Source organism: Anthonomus grandis, chromosome 1 (assembly GCF_022605725.1).
Source record: "Anthonomus grandis grandis chromosome 1, icAntGran1.3, whole genome shotgun sequence".
NCBI lineage: Eukaryota > Metazoa > Arthropoda > Insecta > Coleoptera > Curculionidae > Anthonomus > Anthonomus grandis.
The window spans coordinates 47,262,438-47,286,302 of NC_065546.1; the positions used below are offsets into that span (position 1 = coordinate 47,262,438).

Consider the following 23,865-nt stretch of genomic DNA (forward strand, 5'->3'; position numbering starts at 1 on the left):
CAAGTTTTCCACATTTGATTTACTTTTTTACTTTATTAATCTATTATTCTTAAATAAAAGACGTACTACTTAAGTTATGGTAATAAGACAAAAATAATAAAACATGAAACTATAACAAAATATTAGCTTAAATATTCCTTTTATCTACAGCATGTTATCTGACAATAATTATTTCAATTTAATTCTGGGAAAGGTCTATCATAGTCATATTCATTAATATATTCCAATAATTGAAATACCCAATTTCTTCTAAACCAATTTTTAAATATTTGCGTAAATTGAGTTGCAATAACATCTTAATTAGTTAAACCTATTAACTTAAATCATATACTTTAATAACTGAAATATGTACGATTTTCAGAAATAATTAAGTTATGTAGTTTTCTTGCAAATAATTATGCTACCATTTACTCAAATACCCAAATTTCTCGACACTACTATTAAAAGTTTCTCTTCAATGAACATTAACCTCTATCATTAGAAGCGCTTGACTTAGCATTTTCACCTAATTAAAGTTTAGCAAATTAATTATGCTAAAACTTTTACTATAATTAAGTCATAGTAATAATTTAATTCTAAGAGACAAATGATTAATTAATTTATACTAAACTAAAGTATTTCTAAGCTATCATCAAAAGAATACTTAAGGTTAAAGATGTATCATAGCCATTTAAATAATGCTCAAAAATAAAAATTAATAATGGATGGTTGTTACTTTAATAACTTCGTATTGTTTATCAAAAATCAAAGACCAGCAGTTAGCTATGTGATCTGTGGAGGATCTTCCAGTAATAAATAGAATACATTACTTACTGTTTTATATTTATTACTAAAAGTTTAAGCATCTGCAAATATAGAGTTATTTAAAAAAAATATCTATAAATTTATTTGTTAGTAATTTATATAAGTCATTTTTTTTTTCAAAAACTGAACGTGAGGAATCCCTGATAATTTGCAAACATACGCAAATTATAAATGCAAAAAATTTGTATGGCACTTCACTGCAAACTTTTGGTAGATAGCTGTAATTTAAAGAGGTATAATAAACATTTTCAGACAACAATATTTTATAGTTGTATAGTTTTATAGTCAACTCTTAAACATTAGAACCCGTTTTTTTAATAAAATTATTAACTTTTGCGTTTTATCTTGTGGTCGCTTATTTTCTGAGGTGTAATTAAAGTAATCATTACTGTGGTTGAATTTATACTTCCAATCAGAAAAATGAAATAAGAATTCTATTTATATTCTATAAGAGGATAACCTGATTTGATCCTACGTTTTAAGATACCAATTAACCTATTATTTAAGGGCAAAAGATAAGAGAAATTTGAAACTTTTAAATGGAAACAAGACCAATAATACGTACTATTTAAATATTGAGGTTTCAAGTAAAACTGCTTTTCTGCTAATATTCTCTAGTATTTCGTAGCATAAAATTATATTAATTAAGCAAAAAGTAAACAGAAAAGCATGTATGTTTCGTGTATCATCCATGCATAACTAATACCAGCAAACTGCTACAGTAAGCGTCCTATCACAAAAAGCAATATTTGCTTAAAACACAGAACACGTTGATAAATATAGCGAATATATAAGTTTAAGTGAAATAAGTTGAGCTCATAAACATCAATTTATTTTTACATTGTTCTCTTCTTTCGCAGCAATAATGCACTTAAAATTATTAACTCAAGAACTAATTTTCCAACTGCGTTTTAGAGGAGCATTTGTTATTCGACGCTGGTAATTACCCGACATTGTTACAAAATAATATCGCGAGCATCATTAAAATATTTAACGGAATTTCGTGCATAGTTTGGCTGGATCCTCTATCAAAACGAGTTGCTCGGTAGCGTAATCACCACTTCGTTAATGACTCGAACAAAACTTCCTCTAAAAGCTTTATATCAGTATTATTTAATTACAATTATTATTGAGTTTATTATGAAAAAGTGTATTAGGAATGATATAGCACTAGGGAAGTTTGTTGTTTATGTTAAGGCATATTTTAGCGATTATTTTATTAAAACAATTTGAATTAAACTTAAACGACTGATATCCTATTTATAAAATAATATTAAATGGAATAATATTGTGTGATATAATGTGATAATATTTTTATTAAATGCATGCTAATAATAAACAAAATTTTTTATTAATTTTATTAGTTTGAAAGCTACAAAAATTTTAATAACTTCTTTAGTATTTGATTTAAAAAATAACCCTGGTGTATATGAAAATATTCGTTTATTTAAATTTAAAACCATTATATTTTTGCCTAAAGCCTGTACTGCTAGAGTGTAAAATGTTTATATCATAATTTTTTGTTTTATGTGAGCATAGATAAGTCTGATTTTTAGTGATTTTTCCGTGAGGTTTTATCACTTTTATATGCCAAAATAAAAAAATAACAGAGAAACTTGGTTCATTTCAAGTTCTTAGGCGATCAGTAAAAAAAGTTTCGTAAAATATTTTAGGAACTATGAAAACTATAAATGTGCATATAAAATAGAAAATTCAAGTCGATTATGGCTTTTTTAGACTATATTTTATTACATTTTTATTAAAAAAAAATTAGTATTTTTATAAAATTTCACAATCAGAAAAATTCTACTGCAGAAATAATTTGGAATTGAAGTAGTCGCAACAAAGTTCTAAATGATTATAAAGATTTTTTATTTATGAAAGGTATTTATATAATGATAAAGTAATTTAATCAATAACAGATATTTCAGTAGTTACTTCCAAAATCTAGCTTTACAGATAATTGTCTATCAACCTTAAAAATAATTTTTATTTTGAACCCTACAGACATTTAGTTAATAACAAATAACCAAATATCCCTTTGTGTAAAATCCAAAGAGACTAAAATCGAAAGACTTCATAAGAAACTTCCTGAGTATCTTTAAAAAATAATTATTTAACAAGAAAAAAAATCCTTCCAACATCAAATGCGTCTCAGTCAGAGTTTTATTTTGATTCCTATAGAAACTTGGGATCTTTTTTGTTCGTTTTCTCGCCAGTAAACTCGTCGACACAAAAGCATTTTTAATATAAAGACTGAATATAAGTAGGGCAGGAATACCTAATTTTTTGAGATATATTTGCGAATGTTAATTTCAAATAACCTATTTACATATAAAGGAAAGTTTTGTAGGTAATAACGTAACTAGCTTAATACGTACCTAAGTATGATTTTCTAATGTTATATTAGTGTAATTTCTAATGTAGGAATAATTCTATACCCTTTTTTCATTCTTCTTAGCATCTACGTGTTTATAATATGAGCTGCCCACGGTATTTTAAGCATTCTCCTATACTGGTACATCAACCTTTGTAGTACTTTCATCTGCTACCTGCTAACACCAAGGTGTTATCGGCGTATTAAATATTATTTATTTTCCAGAGTTATAAATTCTGTAGGAGATGTTGTTAATCCAGACTATTCCTTTATCATACAAAAGCTTCAGAAATTTCACCTATTTTTCAGATCATATTTGTCAATGAGAACTTTTCCATTTGTATCTATAATTTTCATATATTGTCTTTAGTCTTGTTTTTAATCTGTATTTGGATCGTTTTAAACTCTTCTTCATTACTTTTATGTTTTCTCTATTCTATTAGGTTTAAAATTTCACTGACGTTCAGTATTTCAGTTTGGTTTCCTTTTATGGTTTTAGAAATTCATTTCTGGTTAATTATCTTTATGATTCTGTTGATCTTCGCTTATACGACATTCAAATTAAATTGGTTGGTACTCCAGCAAGTTACAAAATAACTTAAATAGGACTAAGTACATGATTTTTAAACAAAAAACCGAGTTGAATGGATATAAAGATAAATAATATAGGAATAAAAAAAAGTTAGAGAAATAGTACCTGGGCTTGCTAATTCCATCCAGCATGTTACAGATAAAATAACTCTCATGTTTTTTTTCCTCTCACTTCTACCTGGAGAAGTATCTTGGGGTAAGATACTTCTTAATTCAATTGAAGGATTAAAAACAAAATTAAAAAAAATATTTTAAAATATAATAGGTTAAGTAGAACATACACTTTATGTTATGCAGAGTAAGAGGTTTTTAGAATTACTAAAATTTTAGAATAAGAACAAGCAAAATTAAGTTATGAGGTCATTAACAGGTATCAGAAATTTAATATAAGTATATTGTTTAATAAAAATTACAAAACCCAATAAATTAAAAAAAAAATACCCAGAAAATATAATATGTACAAATAAATTTTAAAAGTTAGTTAAATTTATTAAGATATATTTAGGTATTAATTAAGTATTTATTCAGCATTGTCATATGATTTTTGTTTAAATAAATCATACGAGTTCAATAATATGTAAGCAAAAAAAATAGGCTACAATTACCGTGTTATTTGGTGCCAAGATTCCTTAGTGTTAAATATCCTAAAAGATCTTGATATGATGATAAATTATTTAAATATAAATTGAAGCTGTGACTATTCCAAGATAATTATGTTTTTTTTAGAGGGTATATTTATAAAAATTAAATAAAAGTAGGTATAACTTGAGACTATAGAAATTTTTTTTAAGTATTATTTCGTAAAAAAAAATCGATTGGTAACTTATTCTTGGTTGTGCTCTGAAAACTTAGAATTAACTTTTATACCCCTAAATAGAGACTTAGAATTGGAATCAGCTACTAAAGCACGAACAAGCAGCACTTTTTATTGCTTTAGTCTCTAAACAGTTTTACTTTTTGTACTAACCAACACTTAGTAAGCAGTGTATGGGTATTCTTGAATGTATTTAGTACAATTATTTAAGATATTGCATTGCTCTTACCTTTTAAAAAAATAACGGCACTGACAATGTGGTTCTTGATACAATTTCTTATTGTATCTTATATTTTCTGAATTTTCCGAAATAACTTTGATATTCCTAACTTACTATATTATATACTACCTACTTATCCGGTATGTGCAATGATGTGAATCGAAAAAATATTATAGAGAATTACAGATATAACGATACATACAGATTTATAACAGTACAGTATTTAATGGTAAAATTTATGTTACTAAATAAAGTTCAGTTAATTTTGAAGAGTTTTTATTTTTATTTTGCAATTTATACATAACAATAACGAGAAATTATTTGCTAAGGTAATGAAAAGATCATAATAATTTCCTATAATTTTGTTACAATGTTGCCTTACTACAGCCCTGTCTGTCTTGGCCGAATCATTCTAATTGATCTATGTTCGTTTATATTTGTACTTAAAGGACATTCTATTAGAATTTTAAAAATTATTAGAAGAATCTTATTAGATATATATAGAGACCTGATTCGATGTTAAGTGAAGTATACTTAAGGTATAGTTGTGATTTGAGTACGCTGAACATTCAATAAGCGATTGGAAATATTAAGTTTATTAAATATTTAATGTATTATGAAGTGTCTTTTATTATTTTAAACCGTAGATTTACCATTTTAGTTTACCAATTTTTGATACTTCAATTGTTATTTTTTAATTGTAATTGCTAATTAATAATAGGGATAGTAATATAAGTATTTAAAATATTTTATAATTGTTGTAGTGCCCTAAAGAAGGCCTAATCTAGGTCGAAACATTGTTATAAAGAAGAGGCTTATTTGGCTTCATAATTAACTTAACCTAAAAAACTTGAAAAAAAAAACTTGAAAGAAAAAAGAAAAATAATATCTCCTTTTTACTAATAAAATAACTTACTTAAAAATATTTGTAGTAAGAGAATATTTTATTAAACCTCTGGTCTTTTACTTTTCAGCCCTTGATGATAAACAGCATATTTTGCCATAATTATGGGTATTAAAGGCCTTTGAGTTTTAAGAAAATAAGTGAGCGACTTGGTCAACTGTATCCATTTTACATATAATAAGTTCAATAGCTTTGTAGATCAACTTTGAAATTTAAATCTGAAAAAACTGGTAAATTGGAGAATTTTATAGATGGATAAATCCAATACGGAATTTTTTTCGCGAAGAGATTACTTATTTTCACAACCTGCATTATTGGACAGATATAAATCTCTGGATATAAGAGATCAAATCATATACCAAAACGATGTCCCACCCACTATCCGATAACTGTAAGAGATTTTCTTAACAGTCATTTTCGTAATAGATGGATAGGCCGAAATGGAGCGATATTGTGGCCAGCTAAATTTCCCGATTTGACCCACCTCGACTAACGTATTTGGGAAAGAATAAAAGAACTGGTGTACAATAAGGAAATCCTAATTCGAGCATGAGAGTAATTAACCCTTGTAAATACATGAAATTAATGTTTATTTGTGGATTTTGGTTGTTTGTCGTATGTATTTTTTGTTAAGAGAATATTCGCCTTTTTTAATTAACCTACTTTCATATTGACAATTTGTATTTTACATTCCGGATTTTCCGGCGTATTTTTTTGTTTGTTTAGAAGTGCTCGGTGCTAAGTAATCCTCGGTTAGATCTTTAAATACTAATTTTTTACTACGATACATCCAAATGCTTTTTTATTTATTTTTTTCATAAAAAAATTATAATAATATGCTTATTAAAATTAGGTTTAAAAATGTAATACTTAATAATTCGTTTCATTTACATATAGGTAAAAATTATAAAAGATAAGTTTATCCGTTACGGGGTAACGCAAAGCTACTAAGAAGTAATTACAACAATAAAAATAAAATTTTAAGAACTGAACCATATATCTAAACTGCTGCCAATAAAAAAAAGTAAAATTTTCTGGTGGCATGTAATATAATAATAAAAAAGTAAGGATAAAGGAACTTTTCGAAAGTATTTGAAAAAATATCCTATTTACACACTTTAAGTTATTCGCCTATAAACTCCAAGTTAGATATTTCCGAAACTAATCTTCTACATTCTATTGTTCCACAATTTTTTTTATTGAATGTAGATCCCAGTACGTGTTTTATATCTATGAAATACACATTCAGGTTTATAATAAAAATATAATTAATTAGATAAAATAATCAACAAAAGTTTTATTATAACTTTTATGGATCTATCACCAAATTCGGTAAATTTCGGAAAAACGATGATGAACCTTTCTTGAAAACCGGAAACACAAGAACCTGCCGTAAATCAGTCTCCCCAACACCTCTAACATAAAAGACAAAAGGTCGGTAATAATTACTGTTCTCTGAATCTTTTGATTAATTTTTTGTTAGATATATAGAAAAAAAAATATTTAAACTATCAAGTTATATATAATTTGGTCGACGTTTTGATCTTTATGAGATTGTCTTCGCGGCTCTAAAAGATATATGAAAACGTAAATAAAATTTGTCACAAATATAAACGTTAAAGGTTTTCGTATACATTAAAAATTACTGCTTAATAAAAAGTTTTCTTTAGTTTAATTTATATTATTATCTAATTAATTTAGGTCTCGTAATATTAATTTGATATATTAAACTATAACTAATTCATAATTTGTTTAACGCAAACAATTTTTCCTAATTAATTTTGTTTTGATGATGATAAACCCTAATCCGAATACTACATTTACCTAAATTTTCTTTTCAATCTCGCTCTTTTTGAATAAAATGCATAACTAAGCTTGGCTTATTTAAAAAAAAACTGCTTTTAAAGAGCCCACATGTGGAAAAATTACATTATCCTTAGTTTCTTTTCATACGAGATTTTAGGGCATTTGGGAGCCTATTAAAGTTTTCAAAAAGCTCTTAAATTTTATCCATGGTGCTAAAATATGTGTAATGTAGCTTTGGACTTTACGGGTAATATTTCATATATGAGGGCCATTTATTATTTATGAATATTAAAGCGGCTTTCTCTATTAGTTATTCATAAGCTCAATATAAATTGGATATAATGATTCTCATTTAATGTTAAGAATGTAATTATTTTCCATTAGCTAGTAAATCTGGAAGTCTCTTAATCATATTTAATCAACTATCTAGCACGAAAATTACTATTTCCTTTATAACAACGATCCTTTGGTAAATAAGTAATTAATTGCTTCCCTTTTCTCAATTGGTATAGGGTATATCTCTTAATTACATCTGTAATAATACTACGATTAACCTTTGCAACGAAATAATTTATCATTTAACTGATGGTTAATTATTTGTAGGGAGTTATGATGTATTTACTTAGATGTCATCCGCACGTTCATCATAGTCTAAAACATTATAATTAATAGTTCAAATGAGATTAAGGTCTTATATTGTAGCATATTTTTGTTTGTTTTAATGTAATTTAAAACAGACTAAATGCACAGAAATAGTCAATTGATTTATTTACAATGTATTAATAGAAATGTATATCTATTTTAATTTAAAAGTCGCGCCAATATTCCGGTGGCTTCCTAGCGGTGAGGGATCTTTGTACATTAGAGACCTTTAGACTCGACGAATCGCTAACTTTCTACTTGTCTCCAGAGATGTCGCACGGCGTTAAAAGATTTATTGTTTACATTTTTAGATTTATTTATATTTATTTATATTGGAGTCTTTTTGTTAATGTTATAGTAAGTTATAGCTCTTAAGAGAATATAACGTATATTGACATGAATATCTTAAATAATTCGTCATCAGAGACCTTATTTTTTGCTTTGCAGTTTGATTTTTAGATGGCTCTATAGGTGCTCATTTAGAAACATTATAATCGAATGCTTATATTTCATAAAAGTCCTTTAAAATTATTTTTTCTCTATGCAAGAGTCAAGACGAACCTTATTTACTAGCTGCTATATCACAATATATTTCACATTTATTTATTCGACCGGTCATCTTACCGATATAAATCAACTTTAATCTGTTCCCAATCCCAACGCTTTATCTTCCTAAAACTTTACTAGAGCAATAATAATTTTTCATTATTTTCTTTACAGAGAAATCGATATTTCATTAAGATACCGGCACAAGCAAACAATTCTCGTTTCCCGACACTCAATACATAACGCGTTATAAATGCCTGGGGCGATCTGATAGAACTGCCCACCTGACAATGACAGATTCATCTCTATTCGTGTCTAATATAGACCGCATTTTTTGGTTTAAATTAGTGCCCGTACAATTTCTTGTTATATTAAAAAAGGAAATATAAGTACATCTATTTTTTTTTAATATACCTGGTAGCACGGCAACCATTTAATAGATTCTCATTTTTTTTGGGGTTTGATTTTTTTATTTTGGTATATGCCATGATCCTGCTTAATGTATATAAAAAGGATGTTTTTTCTTAACTTCAGGTTAAACCGAAAATTAGGATGGAATCTAAAATATTTTATTTAACCCTTATGTGACTGGAAAGGTACCCGGGTACCTTTTCAGTTTTCAGATATGAATATCTTTTTAACTCACCTTCAATGAAGCTTGTACTTTTGTGACATTTCTTAATTTGGTTTTTTTAAGTTATTGTTAAAATTTGAAATTATTTTTTTTTTTCAAAGTAAATAAGGTGTAAAAAATGTTTATCCATAGTTGACTGGATGGTTACCCGGGTACCTATACAATGTTTATAATACTAATAACATTATTAAGAGTTAAATTCATATGTTTTATTATATATACAGTAATAAGAAGTCATAGAAAATTACAGTGACGTACAAATTAACGCAACATAGCAAACAAACACTTAAAAACACTAAAAAACATTACTTATGAATTACAGTTTTGACAAATAGTTTGAGCCACTGAATGCTCAGTACAAACTGGTTTGGAGCACGATTTACAGGCTTTACGAGTTTTTCTCTGTTTATGGGTTCGCTCTCGGCATATTTGGCAACTACTAATCACCTTTACACCTCCAGATGCATCTCGTTCACAAACTGCTTGTTCTCTAACTGGATTATCTAAAGGAACAGGCATTCGTCGGTGAAGTACCATTTCTATAGCCTGGCGAGTAAAATGATTACCAACAACTTTTGGAATTTGGGATCTTATTTGGATACTTGACAAACAGAGCTCATTACTAAGATCTTTTAAAAATCGCCGACGTTGATCAGTAGCTTTGAAAGAAGAATTAGGTTCCTTGTATATACAATAAGAAGCTAAACTAGCACCAAGTCAACAAAGTCAATTATGTTGAAAAAAAATGCTAATGGCCAGCGATTTGTTCTACGTTTGACAGTATATTCACATAGCATTTGGTCCATAGTGTCAACACCGCCTTTACTTTTGTTATAATATCTGTTAATTTCAGGCTTTGCAACCAGTGGCGGATCTGGAGGGTTTTGGTAGGTGAGGCGAACCCCAAAAATTAACTATAATATATTTTCAAGTTATATAATTTAAAAACAATGGACTGTAACAGGTATTATAAAACGACCAAAAATTTAATACACCCACATTTAAATTATTTAAATATTTTTAACTCCTTTTTGCAGAATAAGGCTATAAGCAACCGCGATTTTTTAGATTATTTATTTCCAACAAAACTTTCATTAAAAATTTGTTAGTTTTTGGAAAAAAAAAGTTGTACTACTTACCTTGATTTAAGTTGAAATAAAGCATTTTAAAGAATTAAAGTTTCGAACAATACAACGTTTATAACAGTTATTTATTATTGTAATGTATTTAATACACGCGAAAACAAACAAAAAATTTACCTCTATACCAGACCTAAATAACACATTTTAAAAGAAAAATAAGCTAACAAATTAAACTTTATAAACTAACTCAAGGGCTCGATTTTTAGTTACTAAAAAAGTTTTTATAATTTTTTCATAAAAGTCCTCTTCGTCTGTTTTGGAACTAGTCATATCATTAATAAGCGACTTTTCGATTGACAAGAGTGCAAGGTCAGATAACCGGTCTTGATTCATAGTATTACGAAGGCAAGTCTTTATTCTCTTAAGGCACGAAAAATGTCTTTCTACACTTGCACTTGCAATAGGTAAAGTTAATATGAGCATAAAAAGTTTAGTTGTATACGGAAAAACATCTTTTAGGTCGTTTGTGAGAATATTAAATATTTGTTGTGGACTACAGCTTGAAAACTGTTCATCGCCAAATATTATTTTCAGTTCAGTTTTTAACGCAAGTCTTTCCTTTTCAAAAATTTTGTAATTTTTAACTAGGTTTGCCAACAAATCTTCAGGAAATATCTTTCTAAATTTTATAAAGTTATTGCATTCAATTAGCGCTAAAAATTGTATGTCTGTAAAGTTCTTAAATCTTTCTGTTAATTGTACAACTATTGTATCAAGAATTTCAAAATAAAGACCTTTCATATTTTCGTCAGACTTTTCTTTAAGATTATATGAAAAACTGATGGTTTGTTTGGCATTATTAACTAAATTAGCTGATTTTGTTTTTAAATTATAAAAAATATCATCCGTTCTTAATTCGCCTAATTGCGTAATACATGTATCAACATATTTTTTGCATAGGACAACATCAAATGTTTTTTTTTGTAAAATGTCATAAAGAAAATCTGTTTTTAAGAAAATTTCGCTAAACACATTTAAAAGAAATACAAATTCAAATTTTAAAAAAGATTTTAGAAATCCTTTAGCACTATTAATAGAGATCACACCTGAAGATCGATCATTCATAATACTTATTTTCAAACACGGAGATAAAGTTGAGGTATTCATTTGTTAGTAGCAAAACAATCTTGGATCTGGATGCCCATCTGGTTTCGCAAAAGGACGGGATTCGTTTACCAATCAGGTTGTCTGCAACCACTGTTCGTTTGGCCGACTGATGAAAGAAATTAGGGATTCCAGATAAAGTAGCAAAAAATATTCGACATTCCTTAATAGATTTGCATCCGTCTTGAAGTACCAAATTTAGTTTATGGGCTGAACAGTGAATAAAAGTTGGTTCAGGAGCATCATTTTTAATTTTCATTTGCAAACCGTTAATGTGACCAGCCATGACACTTGCTCCATCATAGCACTGTGCCACGAGCTTTTCTCTGTAATTAAATGGAGATAAAACGCTGGCAACTAATGTGTATAAGGCTTCTGAAGTTCGGTCATCACTCACATCATAAAAACCCAAAAATCGTTCATAAATATTCAGAGATTTTTTCTCTACATATCTTAGTGACACTGCACACTGAGATTTTTCAGTAATGTCGGTGGTATCATCTACAATAACGGCAAAAAACTCCGTGTCTTTAAGTTGCTGATTAATCTTTTCTTTAATTACTTCACTGATGCAAAAAATTAAATCATTTTGAATGGTTTTAGAACAAAATGATTTTCCAAGCTTTTTAATATGATTTCGTAGTTCTTCATTATATTTTATTTTGGAATTAAAAACTTCAATAAAGTTTCCCCTATTTTCCGAACCTTCAGCCTCTCGATGACCACGAAATGACAGTTCTTGTTTTGCTAGGAGTATAGTGGTATCAATTAGGTTACTAAGTAACATTCTGTTTTTTCTAACTTTCTCATTGTATATGTTTTTACAATGTGAGACATTTTCCTGTAGTAAATCTTTTATTGTTGATATGTTTTTTTCTAGTCTTTTTAAATTCATAAATGATGTTAAATGATTGCCTGATTCCGCATGCTTTTTTGCTGACCGTTGCGAATTTTTAAGGTCATAGTATCCTTCTTTGACCCAGACAGACTTTATATGTGAAAGAAGAACACATGGCCAACAAAATAATTTTTGAGCATATAAACTCCCACACAACCAAAGATGGGTATTGTACCAAGATGATTGAAAGGAACGAAAATACTTTGAGCCTGAAACGTAATTAGTACTCTTGTGGTTGATCGACCTATATTTTTACAATGTTTAAGATTTTTTTAAAAATGGTTTAAGGAAAATTTTAAATAAATAAATATAATATAATCATCATTTTCTAATATTTAGGTCGATCAACATTTAAAAGAGGATGAATAATGAAGAGAGGTATAGTCAGCCCAATTTTATATATTTAGTCATTTAAAAAAATTATAAAAAAACATTATTTGGCATAAGTAGGTTTACTTTAAATCGGTTGAGTATATGTGGTTTGGAACTTCATGTATGGCAGGAAACAAGAATAAAATTGTATATGTATAAATATTAAAATAGATTAAATTTTATAACAATATATTATTTTATTCTTAAAAATAATTAGTATTATTAAATAAAAAATAATAATAACATAAATATTATATATTATGATTATTTTTTATATTACATTATTAGTAGAAGTTTACTACATACTAATATTTCAAAGATGAAATATAAAAAAAATATATTGCCATACATGAAATTTAAACTACTCCTTTCCAAATTATTATCATCGCCCTTTCTTTACCTGATCTCTTATCTTCTTTTAAATTGCATAAAGATGGCTGAGGTCTACCAATAGTAAGAATCTCTCTTATTTCATTTTCCGTTCTTCTGGAAAACGGAATTTCCAGCAAACAAAGTAATGGGTCATATTCCGGGCCAAACACAGCCATAATTTTTGATAATTAATTACAAATGTTTTGTAAAGTCTAAATCACAAACACTTAACACTACAAACAGTACAAAAACAAATAATTCATTTATTTTTTCCTTATTTTTCTATTTTCTAGGCTGCTAATAACGTGCTGTTCTCCGCCCGCCACTTGACTGCCAGCGGGCTTTTCTAACTTTGAAATCGTTCCGTACCGGGTATCTTTCGGTTTTTCATGCGGCGACAGCGAAGATCGCCTCAATCGGACCATTCGGTGGCGATATTTTATGATTGCGCGGGCGGGTATAGCTCAAAGAGCACGTTCATAAAGTTAAATGTTGAGGCGACGGGAAGGTACCGCTGACCAATAGGTTTTACCGGATTTATATACTACTATTTTACCGAAATTAATTTTAAAAGGTTTTAAATATTAATTGATTTTCATTTTTTAAAGGAATGCTACTGTATAATATCGTATTTTTTTAAATATTTATGCAAGGTGAGGCGTCGCCTCCCTTGCCTCACCGGCAAATCCGCCACTGTTTGCAACAGAAGTATTATCTAATTCGCCTGTTGTGTGCATAGTTGATAAAAAAGCACTGCCTTGTTTCTTTTTGGAACATAAGAGCACAATGTAGCATCTTTGTTGAATGCAAAAATGGTTGAATTTATGGCTCTATCTATTTGTGCTTGCATATTGGAAGGTAAAAACGTTTTATTTTTTCTAACTGTTCCTAATGAAGTCATATTCCATGAATTTAAAGTACGAGCAAGTTGCAAACTTGTAAAAAAATTGTCTGTTGTGATATTTCTTCCTGATCCCTTTTAATGTGCAACTAAGTCCAATACTGTTCTCTTACCAATATTTGCCTGACGTTCACCACCTGGTGCTTTTCCGGTATATACCTGACCCTTTAGAGGATAGGAATTTATCGCATCACAAGCCCAAAAAACCTTTATTCCATATTTCGCTGGTTTCGAGGGAATATACTGGGTAAACTTAGTGTGTCCTCTATTATGGAAATAATTATTCATCTACTGTAATACACTCTGTTGGCCGATAATTTTTTGCTAAAATTCAGCATAATCCAGATATCTTGAATTGGAGCTGCTTTATCTGTCTTTGCACGTTGTTGAATTTTTCCTGTTAGTGAAATAACTTAACCCATTTTTCATTACAAGACTTTAATATACTAAACAAAATACATATTAAATTAAGCAAGCAAAGCCAAGTAAAAAAACAATAAATCAACTAGTTAAATCGCACCTTAGGTATATTAACTAAACTTCATTAGCGATACTAGATACGAAGATCAAAACGCATGTAATTTTAAAAACCCGTATAAAAAATTAGTTACTTTATCTAAGAAAATGTTTCAATATGATTTATATTGTTATAATAGTGTATGTTTAATTTTTAAAATATTGATTTATGTTTATATATATATATATGGAATTTTTAATGGTATTAGATTGGAGACAGTTTAAAATATGTTTGTAATCTTTCGCTTTGTTTTACATGAATAAACAGTACTTTTTTATTAATATTACTTATTAAAGTATTTTTTTTTTATTTATTCAAGGCAGTTTAGTACAAATTTTATAGACGCTTAAAATAATTTGTATTTGTTCTAGATAGTTAAATTTTATAAGCAGATTCTCCTTATTTTCAAAAAAAAAGCTTCCAACTGCCTGAAAACTGCTTCAAAACTTGAAGGTTTTTTTGGTAAATCTTTAGGCCTTTAAAGCAATTAAATTAATTTTTGTTTTTTTTTAAAGAGTTACATAATTTTCTTATATTTAGCCATACAGCTAAAAATGAAAATCTTCTGCTGCTTAATTTTTAATTCTTATAAATTGTAAAGCAGTTGAATTTTTGGTAAACTGAATTTTTAAAGTACCTGGCACTTTTATAATTTTAAAAAATGTAAGCGAATCTAATTACTTAACGCGTTTTTTTTAGTATACCAGTATCAAAAATGCAAACTCGAAGCTTCATTAAATTATATAAAATCTAGTAGATTCCCAATAAATAACCGCAAATCTCAATTTCGCGCTGAAGAGCTCTTTGTATCCGTTACTTTCTTCTTCAAGTTGGCCAGACAACCCTTTGAATAAACGAGACAAATTTGTTTTAGTAGGGCCTTTGATTACGACAGCTCGGATATAGTTTCCTTTCGAGACAGACCTGGCTTGCATGCAAAACAGCTCTAGGTACAATATCCATATAGTAGCTATATTCTGCTAATAGTGTTAAAGTAGAACAGCTAATTGGTTTTTTCTTGGGACCATTTTCATATGAAAAATTTAGAGGATATTTTACTATACAACCAAAGTTTGGATTTGGACAAAAAATTATATAAAAAGAAATTGGTATGCTAGCGGATAAGGTAAGCATGGGTACGACAAATATTTAGCATATTTCTACAATAGTGTTAAGTTTTGTGATCAGTATAGTAAATTGTGTTCGTTCAGTGAGCTTATTTTGATCTACACAAAGTTAATGATAATAACTCTCGTTCAACAAGGCATGACGCAAAGGCAAGGAGCAACAGTAGTGGGTGTGACCCAAGGAGCAATTCGCAAAACCTATAACACATATTTGGAATTAGAAATATTAAGAACAGGCCTAGACAAAGTCTTTAAAGGGTCACAACTGAACAACAAGATTGTTTTTTATGGCAAATTACTAGAAGCAATCTTAATGTCCTTTTTTCAGATGAGACCAGAGTTCGCCTTAGGTCAGATAATCATTAAATTCTGGTTCTCAAAGTTCCAGGGGGCAAGCTAGGGTTGTAAATCTATTCCAGAACATAAAGAAGAAACTGTAATATTTTTAGGAGGAATAATGATGGGAACAAGAACACCATTGATATTTCAGCAGACGTCGACGGGTTGGTGCTATGTGGATTTGGTTATGGAAGGAGTGGTCAGACTTTGCAGAGGTGCTATTGGACATGATTTTATTTTTATGCAAGATAGTGTACCACACCAGCAAAGTGGCTAGAGAATATCTCGACATCGAAAGAATTAACATTTTAAATTGTATTGCGTCTTCACGGGACTTAATTCAGAATAATAAGAATAATCCTGAAACACCCAACAATTTATTCCAGCCGTATTCAAAAAATGGAAAAATATTCCCTGGGAACGTTTTTAATTTAATTAGAAACAGTACGTACTAATAAGAGCGTAAAAGCTAGGGAATTCAACACGAACTACTAATATTTGAAATAACTATACTAGTGGCTTGTTCCTATCACCTACATCACGAAAACACCGGGTTATGATGGGATTCGAGTAGAACTAAAGGAATAAGAGCACTTTGAAAATTCAACTCAAGTAAAGGTCAAGTCAAGGTCACGTAGAAGAACAAGTCACGTCCGGTCGAGGTGACGTCCAGAGTCAAGTCAAGGTGATATCGAGGGAGAAATAATTGATTTTAAATGTACGTATAGGAGTGTGTCGTTCGACTGTCCATTGGATTTCCAATACACATCATTTGGATGTCCATAGAATAGACATTATATCCAAAAGGGGATAGCCATTGATGCCATTGAGCCATGGATGCTATCTGGGTTGTATCGTTAAATAGAGTAGTCTTTGACTAGACTTCGCCTAAAAAAAATTGCTTATTTTTTTTCGTAAAAATATATATATTGATTATCTGGTAAGGGCTTTAATTATTTATTTTTCAATTTTTTCCACAGTATTTAAAGTGATTTCTAGCCTCAATTATCGGATTAAAAGAGTTTTTAGGATTCAAAGTATTAAAACTCAGAAATAATGTATTTCAGTAATATTTTTAAAACCTTTTATATTTTAAACAGTTATCTACTGGACCAATTAGATTTAATTCAGAATATCTTGGGGTATCACCACAGCTCTAAAACACCCTGTATCAAATATAAAATTACAAATATTATAATATTCAATGCACTTAAATATATAAATATATTTAAGTGATCTATAAATATATCATACTTTAATGAAGCTTTTAAAATAATAAAAAGCCTGAAATAGTACGGGTAATCAGAAAAAAAACTATTTTTGTGTATATATTTCTCTTTTTTTTTCTGAATTATTGGTAAAAAAGCAAAATTTCAGGGACAAAATGCAAACTGTCTATCGACAAATTATAAAGAATATATGTTCAATTTAGGTCAATTTAACTGAAAATTGATTAAAGCAGAAAACTGACATTAATGACATAAGTAGTATTATAGGAAACGATAATTCCAGAATAGACAGTTAAAGCCAATGGTATTTACTAATAGTTGAGCTCAGAGTGCAAAGATAAACACGTTATACTCATCATTTGATTTTCAAAATTTTGATAATAACAATAAAACAAAAACAGCTAATAAAATCTTTAAATTTGATTTGATGAAAAAATAATTCTTAAAAACAGAATCTTATTGAATTTTTCAGATTTAATCTTTTGCCTGAAAAGCCTGAAAGAGTGATTGATTTAATATCACTTATTACTAACCTAACATATCATGATAATTAACGTCTACGGTAGCAAAAGTATAAATTCATTATCAGATACGTTATAGAATCTTATTGCATAATATATAAAATAAAAAATAAACTTGTGTAAATAAACTCGTGAGAATCGTATCCAATAAACTTATGCATATAATTCATTTTATTTTTGTTTATAGTAAACTTAAGATAACATACACTTTTTTTTATAGGTAAATAAAAATGTTTTATATTTAAGGTATTTCCACTTTTAAGACAGCATCACTTTTTTAAAATAATTTTCAAAACTTGAAGGGAATTTTTATATTTATTTTCGTCTTTCAGGCAGTATCATTCTTTAGTTTCTGTCAGTTTTTTTTTCATTCCTAAAAATTGTAAAAGTTGTTAAATTATCTTTATTTTGCAGCTGGAATATTTCTTTTACTATTTTCACATATTTCATAATACTTTATTTGGTTTCAGATAGTTAAAATTTATTTTGTTTTGTCAAGCTGTTACAATTTTGTTTTATTTTAGGTTATTAAAAAAATGAGAATAAAATTGAATTTAAATATATATTTTTTAAGTTTTTATGGTTATGTGTCAAGATAGAGAATAGATTTTATAAGAAAAATAATAATTTTTTCGTATAGCTATAAAACCTTTTTAAATTTAAGTAAATATCCACTGGACCAATTAGATTTGCTTAAGAATTTTCAGGAATACCACCACAACTTTAAAACACCCTGCCTATCAAGTTTAAAAATTGTCGAATTAGATTTATTTAAGATTAAAAGTTTTTGGGTAGTTTTGATGTACTTTGAAAATAATGAAAAACTCGGCATAATACGTTCGGAATGTTATATCTGCACAATAATCTAAAAAAAAAATTGCGTTGATATTTCCCTTTATTAAATTGAAGATCAACAAGCGATTTCAGCAGTAAAAATTCAAACTATTCATTCGACAAAAAATAGGGTTTTTTCATGCCAATTGCACTGGATAATGCTCTGCAGAAAGTATATGTAATCGACATAAGTGGCTTAGTAACCGATTATTGCATAATAGCGAATAAAGGCCAGTGATATTGTGTGTATAAGTGCTAAGGGTCAGAGCGCAAATATGCGCGTTATACTGATTAAAAAAAATTAATTTAGAAATAGCTGAAAAAACTATAAGGTTTCGCTTTATAAAAAAAAAATTTTTTAATGTTTTTCTTTTAATTTATGTTTGCCTGAAAGATCGCCTGATTTATTCTCACTTGCTATTAGAGAAAACAATGAACTAATCCAGTAATAAAAGTATAAATTATTACTGGATTACTGGTTTAGTTATCAACCTCGTTATAAAATCTGATTAAATATTAATTAAAATAAAAAATAAAATTCCGGAAATCCTATCCAGTAATGTTATGCACATAGTAAATTTAATATTTAATTGGTAATAAGCTTAGAAATATCAGAAAGATTCAGTAACTTTGCTATAACAACATATTATTTACAACTTACATTTTAAAAATTATCTAAATTTAAGTTATTTACTTCCACTTTTTATATCACATCATAAAAAGTATATTTGTAAATTATTATTTACAAATATACTATTACTATATTTGACCCGAATTGATACAACTTTAAAACGTTTTGTAAATAGTTTATAGTTAAAGAATGTTTTTATAAAAACTGCCTGTAATGTTTATTTATTTATTATTTTTTATACTTGTGCAAATTCCGACAAACATAAACATCATTATTTCTGATATAGTAAAATGTTAAACCAAGATATTTAAATAGTATAAGAATATATGCAGACACACAATAAAAAGTACCACAGTTTTGATTTAGTTTAGCGTTAACAAATGAAATATTATTATTTTATTATAATATGGGGTTGCATGTGTCAACTCAATCAACTTCGTGTAAATTAACTATTGAAATAGTATTTTTTACTTAAGTTTAATGAAATGTAGCTAATATCTTATTTTTCGTAAGGTCCTGGAAATAGAGTTTTTCTGGCAAATAATTTTAGGATAATTTTTTATGATACCCTAACCAGAGACAGTAACGCCAACTTATTATCAAAATTAAACTTTAACAGAGGTAAACCTTATGAATAATTTTCATTATTTTTGCAAGAACAGAATATATATTTGTTGCCTCAGTGTTTTTAGGTGAATATAAACAAAATAAATTTTTAAGTTAACTCTACACAGAATGGCAATATGGTATTTAGTAAATTAAAGAACAAACAAAACAGACTAAAACGTAATGCAATTAAGCACAGCATCTAAGAACACTTCTATCTACGTAAATGCAGCCGTTTAGTTCTCATGAAACATGCAAATTTGATTCGCCCAATTTCCCTTTGAGACCCCATAAAGTTTATACTAGATGTGGCTATAGAACGTAAGCTCGTAAATATTTAACCAATAATCTAGAGAGCATTGGAGATTTAGAAAGAGATAGCCATACTGACCAGTTCCTAATACAAAACATAAAAAAATATTTTTATATAAAATATTTATACTTGTCTGGTTGGTGATTTAATGTAGTTTGCTGTTATTTTCACAGCATTATTCCTACATTAGAATAGATGGGACAAAGGAACAAAAGGCATGATAAAATGCACACTTTCTGGCAGAACATAAATCGTTTAAAAATGCTGAGCCGCGAAATGAAGGCATTTTATTACGGAAGAACCACAGTGAATCACATGTAGAACATTTTTATATTGTAATTTTAGTCATTTGTTAAGGCTGGAGAAATTGGCTTTCGACCATTATATTTTATCATTATTTATTTGAAACATTAGATTTTTTAAATAAAACTTTTCCTATTTGGTTTAATGTTCAAAGTTGCCTACCCTTATTTCATAAAATATAATTTAATCAGAAGTTTATATTATCTACATACATATACACAGGACCTCCCTAGGGGGCAACATTAAAAGTTTTACATGGAGAGTCCATTCGTGTGGGAGGTAACTTAAATACTTTTAAAATATTTAACGTCATATAATTTACATAAAAAAATACTGTTTTAATTAAATTATTTAAAAGTAAAATATGTAGTTCGGTTATTTAAAAATTGTTTGGCTAAAAAGTATTTTTAAATCAATTCTGAAATTTTATTGAAGAAGTCCATTTTCAAGGTAGAGTATTATGTGGAGCATTATATGAAGTGAAAATTCTTTTCCTCAGAAAATTTATGTCAATCTTGTTTTAAGAGTTATGCATATTGGCGATATTATTCATTAGCATCAAACTTTAAAATATATTAATATTTAAAATAGTACACAATTTAAATATTTGTCATCGGTCAAATTAAAAATTATTCGTAATAAAAAATAAGTGTTTCAGTTATAAGTCTCCTATCTAAAATCTGTTCAAAACGACACAACACCTATTTTGCCGTTTTATACGTCCTCTTCAGTCCTAAATAAAAATAGAGTTTTAACTTTAATGAGACAAAAATAAAATCTAAAACAGCCACTAACAGAACTGCAACACTTTAAACTTATCTGGAATTAGAAGTTCGTGGACCATTTTATAATAGCTAGATTTGATTTTAATCTTTAGTCAAAATAATTGTTATAAGACTTTTAAGATTTTAAATTTTTTGCATTTTGTCTAGCTATTAGAATTTAAGTATTTGGGTTTAAGGTAATATCGGCTCTTATTAAATTAGGGTTTTCTGAAATGGCTGGTCTTAACACTCTCACTTCTTAAATTCTTAACTCTTTCAGCACCCCATCAATTAGCCGCAAATATTGACCACCACTTTGTATCCCCAAAAACATTTTATAAACGTTTCATGGAATATAAAAAGAGGTACACCGGCCCCTTTTAAATTATGCAAAAGACAAGTTGCAGCCTCCAGCATGAAATATGCAAACTTGATTTACCCGCCTGCGTTTCAAACTTACATGGCCCTGCTTTACCCAATTTACGATGCGAGGTGGCAACCTCGCAGGAGACACCTACATAATTAACGAATAATCACAACAGGAGGGCGCGATGATGTTAATTTCAAAATCCTTAATTGCATTTTGGAGGTAGGTAGGCGGAGTTAATAATTTTATTTGCAGAATTTACATGGAGTATAGAGGATGTCGTCTCCTAATGAGAACACAGTTAATTTAATTATAAGATTAGCTAGATATTGTTACAAAATTCGTATAGGTTAATAGTCCGGAATGATGGTACAGCTACCAGGCGAGGGTTTAATACCATTACTGTCCTAGATGTTACTATAGTCTTATTTAATTTATGAAATACCTCGCATTAAGGTGTTTTGGAGGATACTTATGGCTAAATGCAAAAAGTGTGTTTGGGATTAATATAAATAGTCTTAAATGGGCATATAAGACTACTATTAAATTTTCATTTTAGCCTCTACTCTCTAATCCAAAAAGAAATTATCCTTAATGGACATCGACAAAAATAATATTGTAAAAACCTCAATTAATCAAGTATTAAGTGCTATAACCGAGACCGATAATTTATTATCTAAGAAAGTTAATTATTGTATTAAAAAAATGTATTCAATTGTGAAATGAGAAATATTCCAATGGAATACTTTACAGCTTTTATAAATAAAAAATAATAAATAAATTTTGAAAATTGTCTTATCGGTAAAAATTTAGAGAATATTGAAACAAAAAGCAAGAAATATTTGGTCACAATTTTGTCAGAGTTTTAACATTTAACCCTACTATACTAATAAAACGTATCAACTCATTTAACACATTACAGTACAGATATACATAAATTTATTCTGTATTTTATAATTGAGGATATTGAGAGGATTAGGGGTATTCTTAATGGGCAATTTCTCGACAATTTTGTTTAAAAAATGATCAAAATACATGGAGACAATTTAAAAAAATGAAAGATGCCAGGGTCCAAAGAGTCTCCCTGCCGAGCCATCTTTAGGTATATTTAAAAATTACATTTTACATAGAACAATTACGACCAGTATATTTTTTTTTAATTCTTTTTATAATATAAATACGAACTTTCAAATGGATTCCATTGTATTTATGGCATTATAGTTACGATATGCATAATATAGATGGCAATGTAAAATTTTAGTTTTTTATATTTTTGTCAGCTTTTATTTCTCAAATTATGTAGTTTTCGAATTTATTTAGTTAACCACTGAGCTCTAGATTTTGTTGTTCACACAACTTCAGTATAAGGCGCGTATTTATTAAAAAGAGTGCTAATTAGAACTTTATTTAGATTTATGTTTTTAAATTAATATATTTAATAAAAATGAGGTGGTGGCTTTCTCAATTTAATTAGTAATTCCACAAGAACACGGTTATGGTCACTAATTCTACTTAAGGGTATTATACTGTAATCTTTTACAAAGTTTCTGTTTTGAATAAAGATGGGGTCTATTAAGTGCTAGAGGTGTTAGTTATTCGGGTAGATTCTTTGATCATTTGTTCGAGATTGTAGGTATTAACGGTATCCAACACAGCATTACATAAATTAAAAGAGTATATCATAATATTAAAATTAAAATATATAGATCAAAGTATTTTATTGTAACTTTAAGTGTCTTGCAAGGATTTAACCTAGCACCACTAGTGTTTTTTTATTGATCAATAATTTGACTTAAGATATTATTTATTTAAAATCTTTTTTATTTGCGAATGACTTAAAATGATACAAAATATCGAAAGAACCTTCAAGATTTTTTGAACAGGATTTATAGTTGGTCACTCAGATATGGTCCATACTCTAATATTAGCGAATGTTATGCAATAAGCTTTAGAAAAAACATCTAAAATGAGTTCTGATTATAAGAGTGGTTTTATCTCGAGTTGGTGAGATGCAAAATTTAATTTTTTAAATGTGTATCAGTGATATTGTTAATAAAGCATATAAATTGTATGAATTTATTGTACAAAAAGAGCAAGAAGTTAAACAATCTTAAGTAGGTCAGAACTCTCTATGCATCTCATATAAGAAACATTCTAGAGTATTGCTATATTATATGGAGTTCTACT

The 23,865-nt window shown here is 28.1% G+C and overlaps 2 protein-coding genes across 2 annotated transcripts in view; both read right to left on the bottom strand.

The window, feature by feature from the left end:
- The window catches only part of LOC126740397 (suppressor of lurcher protein 1), a 374,886-nt gene that overhangs the window by 80,015 nt on the left and 271,006 nt on the right, over positions 1-23,865 (bottom strand). The window lies entirely within an intron of this gene.
- On the bottom strand, positions 11,502-13,916 carry LOC126740402 (zinc finger MYM-type protein 1-like). Its single transcript, XM_050446415.1, has 2 exons — positions 13,255-13,916; positions 11,502-12,691 (listed from the first exon to the last, which is right to left on the bottom strand). Exons 1-2 carry the CDS (start codon positions 13,400-13,402, stop codon positions 11,538-11,540), a joined length of 1,302 nt encoding a protein of 433 aa, XP_050302372.1. The 5' UTR covers positions 13,403-13,916; the 3' UTR covers positions 11,502-11,537.

What these genes read in the sequence shown, in the direction of transcription:
- LOC126740402 (XM_050446415.1), bottom strand. Translation starts at nt 13,402, where the DNA reads ATGGCTGTGTTTGGCCCGGAATATGACCCATTACTTTGTTTGCTGGAA. An exon ending in AAAAGAAGATAAGAGATCAG is followed by an intron (nt 12,692 to 13,254) that starts GTAAAGAAAGGG and finishes ATTACGTTTCAG; the next exon opens with GCTCAAAGTATTTTCGTTCC.